Source organism: Xiphophorus hellerii, chromosome 1 (assembly GCF_003331165.1).
Source record: "Xiphophorus hellerii strain 12219 chromosome 1, Xiphophorus_hellerii-4.1, whole genome shotgun sequence".
NCBI classification, from domain to species: Eukaryota; Metazoa; Chordata; class Actinopteri; order Cyprinodontiformes; family Poeciliidae; genus Xiphophorus; species Xiphophorus hellerii.
In genome coordinates this window covers 10,615,401-10,641,714 of record NC_045672.1, presented here as the reverse complement: position 1 = coordinate 10,641,714, position 26,314 = coordinate 10,615,401, and the positions used below count along the sequence as shown (strand labels likewise).

The 26,314-nt window shown below is 39.8% G+C and overlaps 1 protein-coding gene across 1 annotated transcript; it reads right to left on the bottom strand.

Annotated features, from left to right (window-relative positions):
- Nucleotides 1-4,327: 4,327 nt before the first annotated feature.
- Nucleotides 4,328-25,298, bottom strand: kif5aa (kinesin family member 5A, a). Its single transcript, XM_032571206.1, has 29 exons — nt 24,679-25,298; nt 21,014-21,101; nt 20,820-20,893; nt 20,168-20,272; nt 19,987-20,035; nt 19,787-19,842; nt 19,583-19,670; nt 16,758-16,882; nt 16,553-16,657; nt 15,863-16,011; nt 14,756-14,904; nt 14,477-14,655; nt 14,033-14,101; nt 13,732-13,938; nt 13,008-13,154; nt 12,006-12,194; nt 11,755-11,872; nt 11,583-11,644; nt 11,089-11,198; nt 10,845-10,946; nt 10,567-10,627; nt 10,107-10,178; nt 9,356-9,460; nt 8,880-9,096; nt 8,603-8,784; nt 7,818-7,898; nt 7,691-7,730; nt 7,435-7,526; nt 4,328-7,113 (listed from the first exon to the last, which is right to left on the bottom strand). The coding sequence occupies exons 1-27, from the start codon at nt 24,805-24,807 to the stop codon at nt 7,701-7,703; spliced, it is 3,048 nt and encodes a 1,015-aa protein (XP_032427097.1). The 5' UTR covers nt 24,808-25,298; the 3' UTR covers nt 4,328-7,113; nt 7,435-7,526; nt 7,691-7,700.
- Between the last annotated feature and the right edge of the window lie 1,016 nt (nt 25,299-26,314).

Here is a 26,314-nt window from a genome sequence, read left to right as displayed (position 1 = left end):
TTGATCCAAAGCAAACAGACAAAAACACTTGTGGTATAAAAAAAACACAAAAAAAAACCAGGCGGCGGGCTCCGGCTGGACAGGCTCGAGAACATCATCTAGAGGCCACGGAGCACACCTGCAGTCAGAGGAGGCAAACAGGCCTCTCCGGCAGCTGGTTAAACAAAACACACATGCAAAAAAAAAAGAAAAAAAGCCTGCAGCCTCTTATTTATAACCTCGCCCACACAGCAGAGGAGGAGACCTGAAGCAGAGGAGACGCTGCCACACAGACAGACAGACAGACTGACAGTAACAGCTGGCTGCAGGAATGAAGTCACGGCGCTCAGGTCACACGGACGGTACATCAGAAATCAGCCTTCGAACACCACGGGCGGACTGACATGCAACATGTTTTTGAATCGTCTTACATGAGTTTCTTTTCAGACTCAACATTTAACCCCAAAATGATCCAATTCAGGTCCTTAAAACTGGCTGCCGATGCAAACTGCACAAATTTCAAATCCAAAATCAGTTGGGTGTCCAGTTTTGGTTCAGTAACGTTGCAAAAATAACAACATTGAAAACATTTTTGTTAATTAATACAAAAATATTTAAAAAAAACCTTCCCACTCTTTGACCACACCTGTTTGTGATGTGTATTGTTCTAGTTTTGTTTTTAGCCAAATTAAGGCTTACATAAGTACTGTAGGAGCCCAAGCACAACATCCAACGCTCTTAAAACTCTCTGACATGATTAATCACAGTGGTGTCTAAAATAAATAGAAGTCTGCAGACACGTGGATATAGCAGAAGTCAGTGCCCATTTCACAAGTCTCACTTCCACTCACAAATATCTCCTTGAAGACCTGAGCAGCAGTGATGAACACCCGGTATCAAATCCTCAGCCACGTTCATTTGGACCCACCGGCGACACCGAACCACAGGGTCCTGTACGTGTGAGGGTGTCTGCGTGTCATCACATCATCAGTCTTGGCTTTATAAAACCGATCGGACTGACCAGAAGAATAAAAGCAGCAAGGATTATCACCTGATTAAAAACATCAACCTCGTTGCTCACTCAACCCTTTTTTTTAATTGATTTTTGCTGAAGTGAAATCCAACCTCAGAGTGCTAGTGGGTTTGGCAGGATAACAGTGACTTGCCATTAGTATCGGGTGATATAAATTCAGTGCATGTGTTAAGCAGCATTTCATCAACTGTAGTTATTGATTACAGTAAATAAGACAAGATTGCGAAAGAAACCACCTTAATATACAGTTAAATAATTCCTGTATATTAAGGAATTATATACCTAAAGCCTAAATGTGCAGACTTTAAGAGCTTCACATCTGTAAGTAACTACATGCAACCAAGCTAGAGGGATACTGCAGTACTCTCTAAATGTGGCGAGCTGCTCTGGAGCTCTAACTTAAGCTGCTCTAAGTTAGACATTTTGGGGGGGAAAAAATTATTTAGTGAAACCTTCAAGCCAAATTAGTTAAATATTTGATAACCGGGCTGTCCACAAAATCTTAAATAAACCTAAATACTAGACCAAGCCTGTCACCATCATTTCTATCATTTTACCAACTAAGCAATTCAGCGCCGCAGCTTTCAGTTTAGCAACTCCCTGCCTGTAAAACACTGTAAACGACGATGTTCCAGCTTTACAGAGAAACAACCATCAGCTCGTTCATTGACAGGTCTCTACCTTGTGGCTTGGCTCCTCTGCGGCGCTGCAGTGAACCCCGCAAGGCGACAGGAACCGCTGCTGGCGGAGCTCCGTCCACCGGGATGAGGGACACGGGGGACTGACTGACCGCCTGCCTGCCGCGGACTGTCGCCGTCCGTTCAGCCCCGCTGCTGTCGATCGATCCCCCAGCGGCGCGGAAGCGCGCAGCGGGCATGCGCACGAACCCCAAAATCAATTACTGTCAAAGCTGAACACTGTACTGTTAATTACCGAGCCGGTCTGAGTGTCAACTCTACATCTCTGTTGCAACATATGACGGTGAAATTATAGATGTATCTGTGTGATTAAAGGTCTTTTGATTTATTTATTTATTAGATTATGGATCAGATTAGTTTGCCATCATGTTCTTGTATTTTGTATATTAGGCTCACATCTCTACATATCATCATCGGTGTAAATTTCGTAACAGTAACTGTTCTTTTCTCATTTTGAAATTACATACAGCTTATGCGTTGTTCTTTTTAAAAATTAGATGTACAAATTTGAAATTCTTCAAATTAAATGCATATCTGAATTTTAATTCATTTTTATACAGCCAATATATTTGTGAGTGATAGGAATAGAAAAAGACACCTTTTAAAACTTTAATAAAAACAAACAAACAAAAAAAAAAATTTTGTTTAAAATTTACATGTCCAAAAATATTCATGGATTTCTCAATAATGTCATAATAATATAAAATAAAATTAAAATTAGATCAAATCTACATGAAATGCGAAACTTTTCCATCTCAATGTTGCTATAGATAGTCACTGTAGTTGGTTCTTGTACACGTATAAGCATCCATCCATGCAGAATGTTATAAACCAATAATAATATTTAAGTTAAAAAAAGAAGCAAAGATCTGTCTCATATTCAACTCCAGTCATATGAACTAAGGCTACCGAGCAGCTAATCTGCATCCTTCTTATTTACTTAAACCCCACAGTGGCCTGAAGATGCTTCACATGCCACTGCTGTTTACATCACTGCTTCCTTTCTCATGGGAACGATGTAGTGGAGCTTATTATAAAATGACACAAAGGAAGTACCTTTCAAGGCAAAGCTTTACTTCGTCTCAGCAGTATTTTGTGAACGCTGACAAAAGCAAGAGTCCATAAAACTACACCACCAATGTATATTTTATATTTTTTAGCACCTTTTAAATCTGTGGTTATTGTGTATTCAGTGCTTGCAGCTTAATTCATTAATTTCTCTGCCGTTGACGTTACTTTGATCTCAGCTTTTCTTTGGCAAGTCTCCACTTTTAGATCATTTCACATCAATTTCCTGTTTAGGTCAGAGGTTGCGATAAAGCCAGAGAGCAGGAAATGAAGTCACTGAAAGGAGTTGCAAATTTCTGTTTAGGCATTTCAGGAAACACTGTATGAACTGGAAAATGTGCAATAACTGCATTTTCCAGATGAGAAGGAGTCCCTCTGTTTGTGTGACGATATTTTTAACCCTTCGCTACGAACATAGATAATGTCTCTCTGCGCTAAGGCTGTTTTTAAAAGTTAGCTGAGCAGAACAAATGTTTGCTTTGACTTGATTCGTATGCAAAAGAATTAATTCAGAAAACTAAGCTACACATGTGAACACATTCGCCATGGCGAAACGTCGTGATGGCAGCATCATGCTTTGCTTTCTTCAACAGGGACAGGGTAGCTCACAGGTGTCGAACTCCAGTCTTCAAGGGCCGCTGTCCTGCAACTTTTAGTTGTGCCTCTGCTGCACCACATCTGAATAGAATAATTAGGTCATTAGCAAGACTCTGGAGAACTGATCTACACAAGGAGGAGGTAATTAAGCCATTTCATTCCAGTGTTTTGTACCTGTGGCACATCTAAAAACTGCAGGACAGCAGCCCTCGAGGACTGGAGTTTGACACCCCTGGGGTAGCTGGTCAGAGTCGGTGGGGAATGGGTGGAGCGAAAGAAAGAGCAATCCTGTTAGAAAATGTTACAGCCAGCAAAAAAAAAAAAAAAGGTTGAGACTGAGGTTCAGTGATACTAAACATCCTGCCAGAGCTACAAAATAAGAGCTTAGATCAGGGGTCTCAAACTCCAGTCCTCGAGGGCCGCTGTCCTGCAGTATTTAGATGTGCCACAGGTACAAAACACTGGAATGAAATGGTTTAATTACCTCCTTGTGTAGATAAGTTCTCATAGTCTTGCTAATGACCTAATTATTCTGTTCAGGTGTGGTGCAGCAGAGGCACATATAAAAGTTGCAGGACTGCGGCCTTCGAGGACTGGAGCTTGAGACCCCTGGCTTAGGTCATTCAGTTTGTGAGTCCAGACCTAAAAACTTATCAAAATTTGTGGGCCGACCTTGAAAATTGATGATCACAAGTTGTACTCATTCAACCTCATTGAGCTTAAACTGGAAAGAATGCATTTCTTATAGTGTAAAGCTGAATGAGACTACATTACAGTGGCTCTACAAAGTAATTACCCAGAAAGGAGAAATGACAGTATTTCCTAGTTCATTCAATAAAATCTGAAAGTTTTGCACCTTAACCATATGAACCACTAGATGGCGCCATTTCCATCTGTTCTCACATTCATCGTGCAGCATCCATACCACGGCGTGAACAAGAACGACACCAAATCACCGTTTTTACAGTTTTATTGAACTTTTTTACTACAACACATAGATTTACATACAGCATAGTGATGAATCTATATTTACAGATATTCTGCAAGGTGACTCTTCACATAGTCATGTCAACACTACAATTAGAAGCATACAGAAACAAATAAAAGGAGCATTTCTCTGAAGGTCAGCGTGCATCCTACTATGTCATGAAGCGCCTTTTTACTTACAGGTTTACCAATATATAGCACATGTATCGTACATATGTTGAGTTCAGACAGTGTAACAGCAGATGACGACATATTACACAATCCTTCTAATGCAGATCTATTAAAAAAATGTAAATATGATATAAGATTGAAGGTTTGCAGGGTTGAAAGGTTATGAGTTAGAACGGAGGCATGTTTATTTGGATTTATATACATATCTTTTCCAATCTTACGAGTCACCTCGCTCTTTTGCTTAGACTGAAGGAGGATACACTGATACTGATCGGATTGATTGTTCATCAGCAATCACATAGCTCAGGAGGAAGACAATGGCGGTGATGTATGCCTGCTTTGATTATGCGTGTAATAAGCCCTGAGATGTTATTAATGCCAGCAAGAGCATCAGACCGAGCGGTAATGTGATGAAAAAGAACGGAGGAATTCACACGGGATAAATGTTTGAGCATTGTTAAATCTGCTTTTTGTTTTTTTGTGTGCTGTATTTGGCTAATTAAACTCTAAAGTTCTGTCAGATTTATTGAAGAAGACAGAAGATGGTTGGGTGTTTAGCTGCTCACTTTTCCTTTTAACTCTTTCCTTTCCTTTTTGAGACAATGATTCACAGCAAACACCTTACTTTTCCCACCTATATGAAGTGCTGCTTTCCTCTATCCTGATTGGCTGGTCAGGATTTTGCAGAAGAACAACAACAGGACACACTAACGTCTTCAAAAAGTCCCAGACTGGTGGCTGCTCAGTCGGGAATAAAACCTGAAGCATTAAATGTTTCGGTCCCCAGTAACAGCTTCCATACTGTCTCTAAAGGAAACTTCACTTCCTTCTGCCGCCCCCCCACATCCACTGCTACTTCCTCCCTTTCGATTCTGCTTTCCATGATACAAACACCCATGGAAACGGTTCCAGTTTCATTCCCCAGTCGTGCAAAGCCAAACTTAGCACCCAACCACTTTAGGAAAACAAGGCGTCACAGAACAGCTCGTGCCCATGTGGCCACAAAGTGACCAACAGCAGACAAACCCTTTTGTCCCAATGCGAGCAGGACTGGCCACAACGTGGAGGTACCAATTCTCATTTAATTGCACATGTAAGAAAATGATAGAAAACTTGTTAAGAACGCGACAAACAGATAAATAGGTTACATAGTGGATATGGTGTTTGTGCAGCTCGTTTTCTAATGCCGTCCTGGGCAACTGCCCATATGTCAAAAGTTTAAAAAAAAAACAAAAAAAACCTGCCTCTGCTTTTCTGCACATTTGGGAGTGGATGTACGCAAAAATCTAAAGTCAAATCTTGTGACAAAGAATGACAACAAAGTTTCATTGTGTCTTTTTAAAGCTGAAAAGGCTGTTTTTGCAAACACCATTGCATCGGCCAAGCTCTGAGGAAATAAAAATGTTTTTATTTTTTTATGAACCGGCATGAGACGAAAACTACAGCTATGGTTAATACGTCAAAATCTACTTACACGTACTCTTATTCTAAAGTTACAACTGTCTGTAGAAACTCTAGCATCAGCTTTTTTTAATTAGCATTTGAAAAGAAAGATATTCATCAACAACAAGCTGCTCTAGAGGTAGTAATTAAAAATGTACTTTATGCAAATGCCAGCGAGTTCAATTGACTGTGAAGTATCAGTTGATGTTAAGGCTCGGTAAAGGGGATATTGAAGTGTGCGAGCGGTGCAGGGAATGTAAGGACGGCCATCGTACGGCTGCAGCATTATCAAAGCAATCAGTCGAGATCCACTCAATGCAACTGCGAGTCTGAGCTGGGATTCACTCGAATATTTGTTGTGTTTTTCCCTTTTTTTTTTTTTAATTTACAATGATTTAAATCTGCACTGAGATTTACTTTGAGATAGGAAACATACAGGCACTGACACCAAGATCTGGACTGAGGGAAATCATCCCTCTCTCCTTTCTCGTTTCTTGCATCCGTCACCAGCTTCATATAGGACACATGCAGAGAGATTTGAAAGCTTGGCCAGGAAACTTAAGCGGCATGCACAAAAAGACTGAGGTGTCAACCGACTGGTATATGCTCTTATTCACGACAGAATAAAAGATTCATGGTCACTCCCATTTTTTTCTTTTTAAACCCTGCGTGGCGAAAAAAATATGCACAAGGGGGCAGAGCAAGTGTGGCAATTTGGACAAACAGTTGTTGGTCAAAAACAAAAAGAAGAAAAAGAACTACAGGAGTATACAGCACTACTATTTACAAAGTGTGAGCATCGAGCAATCTGGGTCCAGTCCTGGTTCGGTTCAGCCACCTCAGGCAGTGATATCTTGATGAACTCACGGATCAATAATTTAGATTCATCTGCGATTAGGCTGTCTGAATAAAGCAGAGCCTGAGAGAATATGCTCAGCACTGGCTGAACCGGAAGGGACTGAAGCCCAAAACGGAGAGCAAGAAAGGTCACCGTGGGAACCGGAGGGGGCTTCATCTACCACAGGGCTACGGATCTTCATCTTCATCTTCAGTGGTGATGCGGTGGACGGAGGTCACAGAGGCTGCATGCAAACGAAACGGGAGGGTCCTGCAAGGGTTACAGTGTTTGGTTGAGCTCTGCAAAGACAATTAAATAGAGATTAATAACAGGAAGGAACAAACAAACAAACAACAAGATTTAATTTTAGTGGCAAAAGCCAAACCAAACACAGAACAGAAGTATTTTTTTCCTACTGGGTTTGCATCCACTGCAGGTTTATTTACATTGATAGCCGAGAGGGGAAAAGTATTTAGTTGGACAACATCAGGAATTCTGCCCTTTAATATCACTTTATGCAGAAAGTGAAGTGCGTGGATGCAACAAAATCTAAAATTCTAAGTGAGTGAGGAATCAGGTATGTGGTTGTTAGATTAAAGGTTACATTCATATAAACTTACAACTTGAAGCAGTCTGCGGCTGCGGCTGCTGCTGCTGCATGCTGTTGTGCCTGTTTGAGTCGTCCACCTCGCTGCCACAGTGAACGTCACTTCTGATGAAGCAGACACAAAAACATTGTGTGTTTCATCTGAACAATGCTGCGTAAAGGTCAGCTGACTGACTCTTAATAAAGCCGTCAACAAAAAAAAAAAGATTAAAAACCTTTGTTGTTGTTTTACGGGAATAAAACGGTGAATATTTTCTTTGAGCTCTCACCTGTTGTCATTTATGTCTCTGGTTTCATTGATGCTGTTTCCTGTTGGAGAAAAATCAGGAGTTTAAGAAGATGTGAAAACACAATTAGAGCTCCACAACAGTTGAGATATTTACTTATTTATTTTACCGTTGTCAATGTTGAGTGGGTAGGACTCCAGCACATCTCCATTATATCTCCCTGCTCTGTAAGCCCAGAGCTGTGGAAACTCTGCCAAACAGGAAAACGTTGCAACTAAACAAGGTAACCTGCGAGATCTCTTCATTTCACAGCACAAAATCAGCTCGTTTGATTCTGTGCGTCTTTATGTACAAGGTATTACAAAGTAGTACCTGGTATCTGATAGTATTTTGTCACATAATCACCACTAACTTCAGAGTATTTTGCTGATTCAGCTGTCCTGACAGACCAACACAAGCTACTGGAATATTTCTGAAAGTCTGAAAGTTCTAATAAGAACAGTTTTCAAGTTTTATCATATATATTCCATGAGGATTTATGGCTGGACTTTGACTGGGCCATTCTAAAACATGAATAAGGGATTTCATTGTTTCTGCGTCTGCATGTTTTCAGTTGTTTATCTACTGGACAGTGAAGCTCTGCCCCATTCTTGAATCTATAACATTAGTCTCTTATAAAAACATTCTTACAAACATTGGTGTCACATATTTTATTCCATATGCTAAACGGCAGCACGTTGGTTTAACCTCTTTATTTAAATGTGCTTTACTTTCATAAACAATGTTTCTAATATCATGCGTTCTCCTTCTGCTTCACAATTACCACCTTTGTGTTGGTCTGTCACATTCAACGCAGGCGACTTTGCAGTTTCTGGTTTAAACATGGAGAAATATGGAAAAACGTTTAAGTACTCCAGTCAAAGACGGCGTAGATTGAGGGAGTATTTAACTCACGTGTTGCTTCTGCACAGAGTTCAGGTTGCAGTCGATGCTGGAGGAGCTCTTGGGTGTCATGCTGCCCTGGAAGAGGGCGTTGCTGTAGGCGTTGGCGTGCTCGGTGGCCCGGATGTAGGCGTAGAACGGGTTGGTGGGAGAGCAGCTGCTTACAGGCAGCTGCTTTGGTCTCACTGGTTTTGCTGTTGGAATGACAAGCCCCACATGAGATTTGTCATCTGTTCGCAGTCACACCGTCACGGTTGAGTGCTGCGAAGGATAAGTGAGAGAACTGTACCGATCTGTGCAGCATGGGGGCGCCTTAGCGTGGTTTTAGACTTCATGGCCTCCTTGATCCGATCCACCTCCTGCTGGTAGCGGCGGCGGTCCATCATGGCGCCCTCTTTGGCCTCCCTCAGTGCATTCTCCAGGGCCTTAACTCTCTCAGCAGTAGACCGAAGACGTTTCTCCAGCTTTGGAAGCTCACAACGCAGATCTGCATTGTCACGAACCAGCTGGGGGGGGAGAGAAACAGAAAACAGGATGAAATACAACCGATTTAAAGGCACAGAACCAATATAAATAAATAGTTCACAGAGATCTTCATTTATTAGTTTCAAACTCATCTACTTGTGTGTTTGTAAAAAATAGCAATAATGTATCATAATAACTCTGCTGTATTAATGTTGTACGTCTTCTCTTAGCTGTAATTCCAATCTACAGGATCACGTTGCTTATTATTACAACCCGTCTCATTCTCTATGCGCTTCTCACCTGTTTGTGAACCTTTGTAAGTTGGTCCAGGTTATTCTCAAGAAAGGAAATCTTCTGCTTCTGGGTGCTAGACCCCCCGCTATCATCAGGCTCCATTTCGGAACTCTGCAGAGACAGAAATAAAAAATAAAGCAAAACAAGAGAAAATCATAAAGGGAAAGCTTCTTAACGGAGGAGCTGATGGATTGTCTGTTTATGACAATATACAGTATATTTTTAATATTTGTGTAAAAATATTCAAAAAATCAAAAGTTCATACTATGTTAGGTTTTACATTTTGTCACATCAGTAAGTAAGCATAACTGAAAAGTGGAAGATAAACAATTAATAGTTTGCATCCTTTTTTAATAAAAAAACATATTATCATTGTTGTGTGCCCCAGTTTCAGCCTTTAAAATAGTTTTTTTTATTCAGGATTGTAATGTGTTTAGAGATTTAGAGGTCAGTTATTTTCATTTAATATTGCCTTTGTTTTCCATAAAGCATGTCAGCAGTCTTTTCTCCCACTTGAGCTGCTGCTTGTCATATTTATGTTTTAAAAATGAAAATGTTCAAACCATGAATCCTTTTCCTTCCATCATACCTTACTTTGTGTAAGGTATGATCTATCACATCGTTTTGAAGTAAAAAAATGTGCAATCTGTCATCGTAATGTGGCAAAATGTAAAGAATTTCAGGACGTATGAATATGTTCGCAAGTCTTTGTGAGACGCGTGCAGCTCACGGGTTTCTTGAGAGCTGAGTTCCTTACTTTTTTAACCCGCGACGTGAGGTCTTGAACGAACAGCTTGCGCAGGTTGTGGAGGGTCTGGAGTTCGCGGGCCTGGAAGACGGAAAGATGGTTAAAGTCTACAGATGCTCCATAAGAGAGAACTCAAGTGCAGAGCCTCTGGAAAGTCTTCATAAGTCTCTCTCACCGCAGCATTTCAGCGTGTGAACCAAGCCCAATTCAAAATTTGGACCAATCACACGACTGTTGTCTGCCCAGATGACAACAATTGAGGACTGATGTAGTTCTTGTAGTTTTTACAAGAAAAGCTTGTAAAAACTACAAAACTGCTAGATTAAAAAAAATGCATTGTTTTGGTCTTGTAGACCTGCGGTAAAAACAACTACTTTCTCTGTTATGCAAAACTTAGTACAGTGTCAGTCCTTTAGGGAGAAACTCTGGGAGTTGTATGTAGATGGAGAGTCGTGTCTGTTTTACTCACAACAGTCTCCTCCAGACCCTTCAGGTCCTGTTTGGTCTGCTCATGGCGCTCATGCAGGAATCTAACAAAAAGCAGTAAAAGCATCCGTTCAGTTGTTCTCAGGTCCTTGCTGGAAAAAAACTCAGATCAATCCCCTCTGACCTCACATATGTATAAATGCTCATGTACATCCTAAATGGCCATGATTTTTTCTTTTTCATTTCTTTTTTCTTGAACATCAGGATTATGACTTTAATCCGAATCTAGCTTTAGTGAAACTGAAACTCCCAGATACGTACGAAAGCTCCTCCAGGCGCTCGCTCTTGCAGCTGTCCTGACTCTTCAGGCGATCGAAGTCGGCACGCACCTGAGCCAGCTCCAGCTCCAGCTTAGAGTTGCGACTGAAGTTTTAGGGAAATGAAAAATAAATTAAATCACAGTTCCTTCAATGTGAAACACAGGTAAAATAGCAAATAACTATTTAAAATATAAGATTGGATGGAAGACAATCTTTTGGTAAAAGAAAAATAGATGATGACAGACTCGGTGAGCTCATCGATGACCCTCTGCTTCTCGTTGATCTCATCCCGCAGGCGGGCGAGCTGCTTGTGATGGAGGCCGCGGTGAGATTCCCCCTGCTGACGAAGCGCTTTCTGGAAGTTGGGAAAACCACGCGCATTAAAAGATGCTGACTGATAATAGACCATGTCTGTGCTGTCTGTACGTTATACACTTAAATCAAAACATCTGGTGTAGTTTTTTAGCAGGTGAAGCTCAGGAGTGTCATTTGAGTCAAACTTATTTGAGGTTTAAAGGAATTAAGATATAAATCTTAAGATTAAGATATAAATCTTAAAAGAAATTGGTCTAAGAACTCCAAATTTTCCTTTTGCGTGAACAAAAGTTTTTAATTCCATCCTCAGATCACTAATTAAGAATGGTATAAAAGTCATGTTGCAATAGAAATAAAAATAAGACCTTTTTACAGGAAAGTACACCAACTTTCTCCTAAACGCACAAGGTAAAATCTTTGTTACCTTCGTATTTCCATCCTCGATCTCACCCTTTTCTCCATCTTTCTCCTCAAGCACAGAGTTATCTGTAAGTTCAGTGGCAAACAAGCAAAAAGGGAAAAAAAAAGCCACATGAAGAGAGAAAGCAGAATTTATTTTGCTGACAGGTTTTCCTGATCTCTGTGCTGCCTGTTACCCTGCTCCTGCAGCTTAGCCAGCTCTTCGGTCAGGGAGTCGTGGCTTTCCTCCAGCTGCCTCTTCTTCTGCTCCACGCTCTGCATGTACTCAGTCAGAGAGCGGATCTTAGCCTCATGCTGCACGAACAGAAAACACGAACAACAGCATGAACCATGAAAACCCTTCCACCCCTTCAACCATCTGTCCAGGTTTTTCTTTTTTTCAGTTTATTCCTCTTTTTTTTAATTCAACATTTACATGCGTTGGCACCTGAGAGATGAGGAGCTGGCAGGAGGAGAGCTCCCGGCCGGTCTCCTCCATCTTGCGGTGGCACTCCAGCTGCATGTTCTCCAGCTGGCGGCATCGCTTCATCATGCTCTTCACCTCCGACTTGATCTTACTGATGTAGAGGCGGGCCACGGTGAACTCCTCCTCGATGGCGCCGCTGATTTCCACAGGCTACGCGAACAAACATGAACGAGTTGTCGTCCAATTTTACACCAGGACAAAGAGCAGGCAATCACAACAAAATTTCTCTCAGTTAATTATAGTTACTTCAGTATAAAACCTTTTTTTATCAATTTGTTTTTATGATTTTGGTTTAAGAACTATATTTACAGTGAAAAATTGAATAGATTGTTCTGTTGGGGAACTAAATTTGACGTTTTGGGCCACTGTTTACAAGATATGTTTGCTAAAAACAAAAGAACGTTGTAAGCCCAAAGTGAAAGGGTTACTTTCCTATAAATAAAACCTGAGCTTTTCTAAACATGAACAGTTCTACATGTTCTTATTCAAAACTTAACAGTCGGTCTGCGACAAAGCTGAAGTTGCTTCACGGCAAGTCAGAACACAAACCCACTAAAGAAACATTTCATGAAGGGAAGATGTAAGTTTTGGAAGGGACGAGTCAGAACTAAACTTGACATAAAAAATCTCTGAACTCATAAAAAGAGTCAAGAACTGTCCTCAAAATCTGAAGGATTGAGATTTATTTATTTTTTTTTTGCAAATTAGGGGAACAACAACCAAATTCCTGAGGCAAAACTCCAGCACATAAAACAAATTAACACCACAGAGCATTTTCCCAAAAAAAAAAAAATGGATGATTGTAGATGTATGACTGAAATAAAATCTATCATGGAGAATCTTAGTCTACTGAAGCCTGTAACTGAGATAATTGAGTTTAAGACTTTTTAAGGTAATCTGCCTCCATAACCTCCACATGAAACCTGAGCTTTTCTGAACTTCTAGTTCTGCAGCTGTGCTCACCAGCTTTATCTCTCCATTCCCGACGATGGTGCTGAACTCGCTGAGGTCCCTCATGAGTCCGTTGAGGACGTCGGCGATGCGCTTCCTCTGCTGACCGCTCACCTCCTGCATACGGGACAGCTCCGCCTCCAGCTCCATCAGACTCGCCTGGGGGGGAAAAGGAGAAGCACACAAGTCAACCGTAGAGCTAGAATGGACATCTTTCCAGCCAGGAAATTGTATTTCGATACTTGTTATAATAGTGAGTGATGGGTCTGCAGACTTGATAAAAATGACCGTAATTTCAAAAAAAGGTCCAGACTGGGCTTTGAACAAAACAACAGACTCGGGATCGCTGAGTTATTACCAGAATCACTTACCATAGAAGCATTATGGTGAAAAGTAACAAAGATTATTACTAAAAAATTGATAACTTTGCAAAGACGGTGAAATTGCTTTACGTTACTTTACAAACATTCAGTTAAAAAAAAAAAAAAAAACTAACAGAAGTACAAACACAGCTTCCACATATCTAAAACATAAACAGATTTTTCTAATCCAATATTTAAATTTCATAAAATTCCTGCACTGCTTTCCACTCACTGAAATTGTGTTACTATAACAGTTGCGTGTCTCTTTGTTGCAGCGTGGCCAGGAATGGACCTTCTGTTCCCCCTCCTGCCTCTCAGCTCGATTCTCCTTCTATCTGACTCCCTCCACCAATCGCAGTCAAGGTGAAACGTACCATTTTCTGGGACAGCTGGTCGGCCAACAGCTGGTTCTGCAGGCCCTTCTCCTCCACCTCCTGGCTCTTCTGGTCGTAGTTAATGGCCAGTTCCTCCAGAGCCTGAAGGACCTCCTTCACCTCGGCCTTGGCGCAGTCGCTCTCCACCTGCAGCCTGCCGAGCTCAGCCTGGACCTTGTCCCCGTCTCCCCGGGACGAGGCCAGGAGCTGCCGGCATGAAGATGGTAAAAGATACAACAGAACGTATTGAGAGCTAAAGGCAGAATCGGATCATTTAGGACATTTGGGAGAGTTTTCTCACCTCGTCCTGGTCCAGCATTTGCTGCTTCAGTTTCTCCACCAGCTGACACTGCAGGTTGATCTCATCATCCTGGAACGAACATGATATCATGAATATTGACCCTTAAAATGTTGAAAATACCTGACTGAGCCCGACAAGCTCAGTCGGTAGAGCGAGACTCTTACTCTCGGGGTCGTAGGTTCGAGCCCCACGTTGGGCCCCAGTTTGTTGACAGTAAAATGTAGCAAAGTTACAAAAAATTGAATCATTGGACTCAAATGTGTATAGCGTCACACAGATCTTGTTGGTCTCTCTGACTGATGCTCCCTAGTTTAGTTGGATGGACATAATCAGTCTTAAATACCAATTCTGAGGGCAGCTTTGCACGTCTACTCAAACATAAAACTAACATAGTTTACATAGCAACTAACTGACGCCGCACTGTTTTAGTTTGTGGGTTTCAACCTTGTCATCCAGCTGCTTGTACAGCTTGCGGATCTCCTCTTCATACTTCTGCCGCTCCTCTTCGGAGATGCGAACCACAATGGAGGAGGTGTCGTTGTCCAGAATGGGGCGCTCCTCCACGGTCTCGATGCGAGTCACCATGTCTGACGTGGTCCGCTCAGTCTCAGGTACGTCCTCTCCTACGAAGCAGAAGACACGATGTAGCATCTCGGGTCTGATCAGAACTTATGCAGCCAAAACGACGGCCTGATTGGAAGAGAGGACGACATTTAATCGCACCGTTTCTCCAGCGGTTGAGCTCCGTCTCCAGTTTCTGAATTGTCTCCTTTAGCGTCTTGTTCTTCTCCTTCTCCTTCTCGTACTTCCTCTTCCACTGCTCGGCAGTCAGCTCCAGGTTAATGGAGGCCGTGTTCCTTATGGTTTTGGCGCTGTGACCAGGAGAAGGACAGGGAATAAATGCAGGTTAGAATTAAGAATTGCTTTATTAAGACTGCTTATCATTAATATATAAATAAGAATTTCTTTCCACATTCTGTAACATCACACAGTATGATGCTTTGGACATGCATAGGGTCAGAGATGAGTGAAATCCAGGGTGAGAGAAAGGAACAAAAACAGTTAATATCTTATTTCCAGTTCCCATTTATGTGCAACTTTGTGTTGGTTTATAAAAAATAACACTTAAATATAACCAATGTGTTGTTGCAATGTGACAACATTTAAATATGTTTATGGGAAAATGTTATAAGTTATTTCTATCTAGCGCAAATGATTTGAATTTTAGTTCATGCCCAAAAGACTTCACTGTCCTGATTCATTCCTGTGCAAAACATTTTTTATGGTTTACCATGATTATATAATAAAATGTCTAATATGTCATTAAGGATGAGTCTAACAATTGTCCAAACTTCATTTGAAAATCTCCTCACAAGGATTTTTTGTGCATTTTCTTTAGCAGAAACACAGAGAATGCATTTTAATCTGAAGAGTGAAGCACATGTTCTTCGCCTCTCTGACTTTAAGAATCAAAATGAAAAAAGAAACATTAGTAATCTCAGAGGGAAGTTGTGTTTTTTAAAATCTTTTCAGCTTAGATTGTAAAAACTAAAAGTTAGAAAAATATTAGATGTTTTGAATGTTTTGTAAAGTGTAAGTACATAAGTGGAGAAAAAATATACTGTCTAACAAAAGAAAATGAACATTTAAAACTTTAGCATGAAAATAGCATTAATTTACAGTAGTTATTTTAAATGTATTCCTATTTCTTTAACTTCTTCCATTTACTGTAGCTCAGTTTTTGACGGTTTCATGCAAGCTCTCTTTTTTTTATTGTCTGCTCTGTACAGAATTAGATATTTGTCAAAGCTGAATCGACTGTGTATCTACCGCTGTCCAAACATCAGAGTTGATTTAGTCTCCCCTTCGTTGTAGCTGGACGGAGAGCAGCAGATGAACATGGTGGTGCGACAGTTCCCGCCCAGCGAGTCCTGCAGGATGCGGGTCATTTTGCTGTCGCGGTACGGAACGTGACTTTTCTGCAGGAGATGAAAGATCGGAGAAGAGAAAAGACTATGAATAAATAAATGACAAAGAGCAGGAGAAAAGCGAGATATAGAACAAGAACAGAAACTGATTTTTTTGGTTATTTTAAATGTTAGAAGTACAGAGCCTGAAACAGGAGCTACAGACTGACAGTTATTTAGCCAACAAATGTGACAACATGCTGGATGGTTCTGGCATTTCATGGAAAAATCTGTGTTGCTGGAAAGGAAAGGAAAAGAAAGGAAAGGAGGGAGTGAAAACTTCAGCCAACAAGCAGGACAGAAAGACTCTTTCCTCTTTGAGTTAAAACACATCTAACTGAACAAATGGAAATGTAAAACTGGTTCATTTTCTTCTGTCCTAAAACACCTTGGAAAAACTGAATCTTTCAGCTTACAGGTTGATCATTTCTATACAAAAACAATTGAGGAGAAAATCTCTCTTTTTTGTCTGTCTTTTAATTAAGCAATTTAATAAAACAGAGAAAAACAGAAATGGCAAACAGGGAATCAAGACAGAAACAAATGCTGTTACCGTTCCCTCGGCCAAGGCAGAGATGACATTCCCCAGAGCGGAAAGAGACTTGTTGATGTTTTTAGCCTCGTCCAGGACAGAACCGGCAGCTCCGGTCTTACTGACCTGGAGGGGGAAGCGGACACGAAGAAGAATAATCATCGTTCTGAATTTGGTGAGAATTCACTGTTGTTGAATATTTGTCGGTCCTGCATGTGTCTCCTGCCTTCTCACTGCCAGCCAGATCCACCAGGTAGAGTTTCCCACACAGTTTCTGCTCCGTCTCCACGTGCTCCTGCTTGATGTTGATCAGGAAGATGCTGTGGCTGCGAGAGCTGTGCTCGTTCATGTCTGGAGAAAGACAAAAATTTAACACAGAGCAAGTACTTAAGAAAATCACAATGCGATTTATGGCGATTGGGACTAAAAATGATCCATTTAAGTTTGGGAAACAAAAATAAAGCACAAGATGAACCAGCACCCATACTGGACAAATTTGAAATATGGTGCATTGTTACTAACTTTTTAATAAAGAAAATCGACAAATGTAGGGCCTCACATATCTTATAATGTGTAGCCACCAGTCTATCTATTACCCAAGATAAAGCTCTTTGTAAAATTAGTCAGAACCTTTGCAACTTTATCACATTCTGTCAGGTTATAACCACAAACTTCAACTTATTTTATTGGGATTTTATGTGATAGACAATTACAGACATTATTCTTATATGGGGCAAATTAGTTATTGCCTTGGGGATTCTGACATTAATGGTGTCCTCTCCTGACCCCCTCCAACCAATTAAAATGGAGAAAATCGATTTTCTGGAAAAGAATGAAAGGAAAACATATCGGAAAAGTCACGGTTGGAAAACAGAAGCCAGTGATTGAGTTTGAGATTATGCTGTTGTAACTAGACTTGAATGAAAGGCAACTTAATTATCTTTACTACACGGTAGCCATGTAAGCATCTAATTTAAAGACACAAATCTCTTCATAATAAAGAGTGTTTTGAAGTGCAAGCGGTAACCTGTTGTTCTTTTAATAATTAAAAATTTCCCTACAATTAGTTTCCAATCGATCAAAGCGGTCAACATCGCAGCAGGAGGATTTGCCCGTTTCACAGCGAGCCGCTGATAAATGAGCAGCACTCTGCTAAATGACTCTCCTGATCGAACCGCCTCACAGGCTGAAAGTTCAGGTTTCTCTGCAGATATCTGAGGGCATCAGCTCAGCGTCGGCAGACTGTGGCCCCGTTAGGCTGCTATCAGCAACATCACTCTGCAGCACCGTGAGTCAGCAGGCGGCGACGGGAACCGGACAACCCTGCGCCGCACAGGAATGCGGCTTACAGCAAATCTGAGAGCCGCTTCTGCTCGCGTGCAGCTCCCTCCATGTTCGAGATTGTTGTAAGTCTGAGACTTGTGTGTCTTAAATGCACCGATTCCCAAAGCTCCTCTAATGCTTCCCCCTTTTGTTTCAGTCTGCCTTTGGTTTTATCACCGTGAGTGAGCAAATAAAACCACAGACATTTTAAATATATTTTTTTATGGTTGTAGGGAGTGTATAAATGGACAAAATGTTCTACTTGAGCATGTTGTTTGTAACCAAAGCAGGAAAAAATACAAAAATACAAGAGCATTTATACTAAAAACAGTTTACACCAATATCTGAAATAATTATAGACTTGAATATAACATAATAATGGTAAGTTATCATTTTTAATTATAAACCTGTGATATTGCACTAACCTAAACAACAACTAGAGAACAGAGAAATGAATTTGCAGGGTTGAAGTGACAAAAGTGCAAAAATAAAGCAAAATGCACAATTGTCCCATTTAATGAAAATGTTGTAACCTTTAAGGAGGGATGTCCAAGTTTTATTTTCTCTGCCTCTGGTTTTATTTATTTTTTTGGGGATCAATTTTGTTTTTCTTGACTTTTCACAATACTGCATTTTAAAATTTTGCATCTTTTCATCAAATTCAAACCGCATACAGGTATGTTTGTGCATGTTTTCATTTTCATCAAGAAAACATGCATGTTTGGTGTGTGTACGCATGGTTGTTTGTCCTGTGTGTCCCTGTGTTGGACTCTTGCTTTATTCTTTAATTTTTTGCGTAATCATTTCTTTCGTGTTCGGCCCAGGTTTGCTGTGTCGTCACTCATCACTTTCCCACAGCTCTTCTCTCCTGTTCCCATCCCGGATGTCATGCATCCCAATAATTCACTCACCTGTCTGACATCCCAGGATTTAAGCACCAGATTCTTCTCTTATTTCTTTTTAGAAGATGAATGGATTGAATTTACAAAGCTACTTTTGTAATTTCTTTTCTTTTTTTTAAATAAATATTTCAAAATTATATTTTGAAATATGATTTTTCTGTATCTGGGATTAACTTTTGACTGAAATCTCGGTTCATATTATTTGTCTAGTCCTTTTTTCCTGTAATGAGGAGCTTACATTACAAGGAACCATGTTGGGCCACAGAAACTTGACCATCATTTACTCATAACACGTTATTATCAATAACACTGGCCACAGTAGGAGCCGTGAGTGTTTCTTCAAATACAGATCTTCACAACAGTTACATTATGAAGATGATTAACACATCCTGTCACACTACAATCAAAAACCTCAATGTGTTTTATTGAGATTATCTGTGATAGACCAAGACAACGTACAGCATGATTTTAAAATGTAAGGACAAACTGCAAATGCTGTAAAACACGGCCCCGCAAAGTATTAACTCAGGAGGTGGGGGGGTGATGGCAATTTCAGATTTTCATCCCTAAAAACCAAATATTTTCATAAAATATTATGAAAATGATGTATCCTTGTCCCTCCTCTTCACAGCCTATCCTGCTTTGCAGTGGTCTATCAAATAAAAGTCCAATATCTATTAAAGTTTGAGTTCGCATTGTAAAATAAAATATACATATATATATATATATATATATATATATATATATAAAACATGTGATAAAGCTTAAAGAGTCGTCACTTATAGTACGTATAAATGTTTTTTTATGGGATTGTACTGATACTCACTGGTCACAGCAACATGGCGGTTAGCTTTGCCTTCATCAATCACATCCATAACCTCATCAGGGCTGGACACAAAGCGCTCAGTGCATCCCTAAGTGGAGGAGAAAATGAGGCAGAGATGTTATCGTTGACGTAATAACGAAATAATCCAGCCAGTGTTTCACTTAGAACCTAAAACGAAGAAAATAGAGCATCTCTGTTACCAACCTTAACATATGGAACCCTGTTCTTATCCTCATGGACAGACAAGTTGGTCTTCGTCACTAAAAGAAACGAAACGTGAAAATAACATCAGATCTATTCGATTTAGACACTTATAGCCAAAAGAAAACAAAATAAATTAAACAAATACTTCTTCACATTAGCAAACTATTCTTTTAATATCTTGTCAATCTCTATTTACTAACCATCCAGCAGGTCACGGATTTTGTCCATGTAGATTTCAAAGTAGGAGACCTGATGTAGCAAATGAAGAAAAAGGGGGCAGCAAATAAAAAAGGAGGTAAAAAAAAGTTAACATCTAAATAAGACACACTTCCTAAACAAGAAATGCTCACGACACAAGATGTAGCAACTCTAAAATTAGACCTTGATGTGGAATTCCAGGTTTTCGTCCATCGCAAAGATGTGATTGAAAATATCCTCAGCAATGCGAGGAATGATGCCCATCTGGTGAGGGTCGTGCAGCTTTCCCTGAAACAGATGAAACAGATGAAAAACAGATGAAAAAATAGCATTGAGAAGTTAGTGAGACGGCCATTACTGTCCAGATCAAAGTGTTGATGAAAGCTCTTTTTACAATAACGCTCTTAAAACACTACAAATAACAATTTATAATATAAAAATAGCAAGATTTGTGATAAAAACAATTTTTTTTATTGTCTTGTTTTCAGGACAACAGATAACCAGTTGTTAAAATAGATATTTTCTGTTAAAACCATTGTCCAGCTTCCATCTATTGGAGCAGAAACAAAACAAACCAGAACCAAAAGCAAAGCAGTGGATAAATAGTGTCATGTAAATGTAAAACAGTTGAACAGTTTAACTAGATTCTCTATAATTGTCTTATTCTGTCCACCGTTTTCGCTGAACAAGATACGGACTGTTGCCAGTCAATCATGCAAGAGAAATATCAAATTTTCTCCACAGAACACAAAAAATAATATAATATAATATAATATAATATAATATAATATAATATAATATAATATAATATAATATAATATAATATAATGTGGACCTCCATGGTGTGAGTCTTCCCAGAGGATGTTTGTCCATATGCAAAGATGGTGCCATTGTATCCACTGAGCACATCTGCACGTAGAAAGACAGAACGACAAATAAATGATAGTCAGATTTTTATTTTGTTTTTATTATTATTTGTAATGTTTTGAGTAGATTTAGCAGTGGATATATTTCTCAGTTTGACCTTACCCTTGACAATCTGCTTGGCACAGGTATTGTAGACTTGCTCCTGGGTGGTGTTGGTTGGAAACACATGATCAAATGCATACGGCTTCCCCTGCAACAAAGCAAAACGAAAGCAAAGCAAACAGTTAAAAATGCCATCAGAGAAGAAAATGTTTTGGAAAATAAATTTTGGCTAAACATATTTTTTGCAGTTTTACACTAGGTTCTGTACAACTTGTTGATAATCCGACATGCCGGTATAGGTGCGCATTATAACGAAGATGGTTGATAAAGTGCTTTACTGTGAAGAAACTTGGGTTTCTTTCCTAATGGGTCAATGTTACCAGGATGTTATCACCACTTTTTATTTTTAAGTGAATTTTGTTTCGTTGCTCCTACAGGCTTTGAAACACATCTACACCTAAGTGAGTTTTCAGTGCTATTCTTTAATTTGACTTTTTAAAAAAGGAACCATTTCAGATTTCTTCCCCATTTTTTTGCCACTTCTGACATGACCATGCTCAAAAGAACCTTAGTAAAACCATGTGGATCTGTCTTCAGTAGATTTCATAGTAAAACTGAAGCTAAAAAAAGTACAAGAAGCAAAATGATATTCTGCTGCAATTTATTTTAAATAAAGAAGTAATCTTTTTATAAAGATGGACTGAGATATCAGATGCGGACTGGAATTTGAGGATTTTCACTTTCATTAGCCCTGATTGGTTACTCACCACTGTAGATAAAAACACAATCGTTGTCCAAACAACCAACACGCAGCATGTAAACTCTGCTGGCTGACATGGACAACACTTAGTAACTTCTTTACGCATTTATTAAGTGTCTCAGCACATAGAGATGTTGAAATCATCTGTTTCCACAACACGTCTACAGTACATTCGGCCCACAAAAGAGAGCATGTTTTGCACCAAATAACAGGAAGGCTAACAGGATAAAACAGTTTCTCTGTTTTATCCTGTCCTGTCTGGTATGGAAATGCTGGATTTGGGAATGTTGGCATCTTTTTGTGAATTTCAGACAGAAGACGAAGATCTACATTCCCTGGAATACGCTTGGAAAGACGACTGTTTAGGTGATGCTACCTGTGCTAATCGATAAATTTACATACTGAAGCCAGATTAAAATGTCATCTCCAAATCATTTTGTTATTATTTATTTGGTTTGTAAAACTCTACATATGGTACATATCACTTCTACTCTCCATACAAGTAATAAATCAGGAATAGTTTGTTTTGTTTTTATATCTTTCCAAGCAAGATGCTAATGTCTGAATAAAATACAGACCTTCTAAACAAATACTGACTCTTAAACTGGTGTCATTTTATCTGAGAGTACTTTTATCCATATGCTGGTGTTTAAATCCAGAATGGTATACTTTTTATTTAATCGCATCAAATGTAGGCAGCCTCTGTGAGACACACTGGTAAGTGACTCAGTAACCTCCATCACTGTCCCATCTGAACCTGAGGCCAGCCTTCTATAGTAATGTCAGCAGCCAGAAACTGAGCTGTATTAATCATCATTAGCAAACTGACTCATCTGCAGTCCGCCTGCAAGTCAGAGAGATTTACGAGGGAGAGACAGTCACTCTCCAAAGGAAGCGTTAGGGAAACCAAATTTTCCCTAAATTTTTATGAAGGAGACAAGAGAGACAATAAAGAAAGCCAAGAGGATTGATTTTTTTTTAAAAAAGAAACAGTACAAGAAATTAAAAACAAAGAATTATTGGAAGACCCAAGAGGAGAAAGATGCTAAAAGCCAGAGACATGAAAAACCAGGTCAGGCAGTAATGCATGCTGTCTCTGAATGATTATTGATCTGCTCTTTAGGCAATTACACAGATCGGTTTCTGGCTCTAGTGTCCAACCTAATGCCAACACAGGAAAGGAAGGTCAAGATGAGATCTCTGCATTCATCACTGGATATAGTTTCACCGTAGTTTGTCGCTCTGCATGTTATGTTTCAAAGATACAGGAGAATCTAAATCAACATTATCCTCTCATTTTTTGGAACGTGTCTTTAGGCACTCTACTTTATTTGCATCCCTTTTATGTTTGACGTATGCAGCAGCCACGAGTGAACAATGTAAAGCACATGCAACATTAAGATTCTGCTGAGTTAATTCATTTTGTTAGTACATATGGCATCTACATTGTGTATGTTTAAAGAGATAAGCAATTATCAAAAAGAAACTAGAGACACTTTCCAAAAATATTGCCATATTTTTAAAATTACTTATAGACTAAAATATTAGAAAAAACTATCAACTACAGTCTGTTTCCAAGCCAGATTCATTCCATGCTTTTAATCAGAACCTATTTCTCAAACTGTATTATTATGCAGAATTAAGCAGACTACATTACTATTATAAAAAAGATGCAACCTCTGCTGATAGGGTTACAATATAATCGTTGTAGACAATTTCCTGTGGTCAAAACTTGTCCAAATGTAACATTACTTTAGAGAGAAAACCAGAATAGGATTTACAACCTGACCCAAAGGAGAACTTTATGACTTCCTGGTTGGAGCCCCCTGCTGGCCTGGAGGCCATAGAGAGCTCTTGAATTCACACATGATGCCCTAAGTTCATCTTCAAAAATTGAAAATTATATTTACAAAGTCATATTTTATTGCAAATGTGACATTTTCTGCAAACCCTGTCTAACCCAGGATCATGTTTAATAATAATAATAATAAATAATAATATCTGCAACCAGAAGTTAGTTATATTTGGTTAGAGCTTGGGCCAAAATTTGTCATATTTTATAAAAGTTGTCTGGACCACAAAGGATTAGAAAATGAATAAATCAAAATAGAGCATAGAAAGATTTCTGATTATAATAATGTACAATCTAATAAGATTAGATATTATGCTTGAATGTTTTTGGGACAATTTATCTCCATAAAAATTGTAAACTGACAAAAATAAAGTCTTCCTTCATCACTTAAGTGCACAGTGACAATGTTTTTTCCTCTTCTTCTTCTTTTATAGGTCCAAAGCGATATGAAAGAGGAACATGGTCAGTTTGGCCCTTTTAAATGTTTGTAAATCTGCATGCTTGTAGTTCCTGATGAGGAACTCACTCACTGTTGTGCCTCTTGTGATGTCATCAACCCAAATTTTAAAATGGCAGAATTTACATCTTTTCTTTCTTCAGTGCACTTTAAAAAAAATAAAATACAATAAAATTCACTAATGAATTGCACTGTAAACATGCTACCCGTAAATGTGTTTACTGTCAGTGTAAGGAGGTGGGGGCAATACACCACCCAGGGCCTCTAACACTAAGGCAAGGTAGGCAATGATGAACTAGATGAGCTTCCGTATTTCTTCTTCGTTAATAAGAATCAATGATTTTCAACGAAACCGCTGCAATAATCGCAACATTTAAACAAAAATAAACCCTAGAACAATCTAAGCACCACGCAGACCACAGTCAGCTGACGCAACAGGCCGACGTGCGCATTTCAGAAACATCACATGAATGCTAAACTTTTGCGCTTTGTCATGCAACAGACACCAGAATAAGAGAAAGGAGCGCTGCGTTTGTAATTTGCTGCTGCTGCATCACGTTTAACAGCTGAGCTCCGACCCAAACAGATGGGTCGCGCCGGCTGGTGATTTATTGATGAAGGGCCTGCAACAAAGCGGCTCCCCCATCCTCACTCACCCCCACGATGACGGTGTCGTCCCCTTGAAATTTGGGCAGGAACCTGTCCCCGCGTACGATCTCGGACTGGTTGAGGGGGCGAAAGCGACACAGCACTTTTATGTTGCACTCCGCTGGTACGTCGGCCATTGCGCAGATTCGAGGGTGGCGTTGATGAGAAGGATGATGGTGATGATGATGATGCTGCTGGAAAGATGCTGCTGAGGCTTGGGGGGCGGAGGGGGGGAGGAGACGAGCAGATGCGGCCTGATCTGACTGCCGAAAAGAAAAGAAAAAACGCAAACAGCAACGGACTCGCGGAAGAGGTCGACTGCTTGCGTCCGGGAAGGCACGAAGACAAGACGGGTTGATCGTGACAAGCCGAGGAGAAGGTTGCGGTAGATCTATGCGGGATTTCTGTGTCGCAGTGAAGCGGGCAGGCTAAATTAGATGTCAAACCGCAAAAACAAGCCCTACATTATTAAATCAATTGGCCCTGGTGTTGAACGCTTTCGCCCCGTTTGGTTTTCTCTTCCAGACGCGGCTTGTGTCTCCTGCCTCCGGTGGTCTCTGTCAGGGGCGTCGGCGGATGTGCGTGTGGCCGGCTGAAGGTGAGATGCTGCTGGAAGGGCAGTGAGGTAAAAAGCTGCTGCTCTTTCGGCCTGCTTGGGATCGAAACGGCGCCCTCTATCGGTGGCTCGCGGAAGGGCGTGGTCAGCATCCGCTTCTTTAAAGCGGTACCCACAGCCTCAGCATCATCTTGAGTCAGAGCCGCATCACTATAGGAAGAGGAAGTCGGAGCCAACATGAGGAGCATCGCACTGATTAGGAGACCAAAAAAAAAAAAAAAAAAAGTTTAATAATATATGAATCATCCTTCAGAACCATTTTCTGGATCTTTCTGATCTCATGAAGTCACTTTGAAAAAATTAATAAATAATTAAAAGTGGGCTCTGGGCGGAGAGAGGCTATTGTTAATGACTGAGCCTCACTTTGAAGATGTATTACAATGATTGATGATGAGACAATATGATTCAGCGGAATGTGAAGCTTGAGGACATACTCTGCCCATTAAGATGTTGGACAGACTGCTTTAAGACGGGTTTAGGTTAGCAGACTGGATCAGTTGCTTGCAGGGTTTATTTAATGCTCAGGCTACATCACAACTTGGAGCGTTGTGGAAGACAGCCATGATTTCAAATAGGAGAAATGCTTTCCAAAACTATTTGTAGCAATTGTAATTGTTTTTATTTTTTTTTTTACATTTTGGCATATTATAGCAAACTTCAATCATTTTGACAGTGTTACAATGTACTTTGATTCAGATCTTAGCCTGTTTCTCTCAAGTTGTGATTTGCTTCACGAAGGATTTCTTTGCTAAAGTATATCCTGTATGTAAGCGTAAATGCTCCAGGTGAATACGGCAGAAAAATAAACTGACTTTCTGATATGCTGTGCCTTGAAAAGGTATTCACACATCTGGAACATTTCCAAATTCTGTCATTTTGAAACCAGAAATGTTTATTTCTGGTTAGTTTATTGTTTATTTGGGACGTGGTCATGGTAAAGGTACATTGTACATGACTTTATTTTGAAGCAGAATAATGGTAATAAATAATAAATAACACCTGGTTATTAATTATTGGAAAAATCTTTG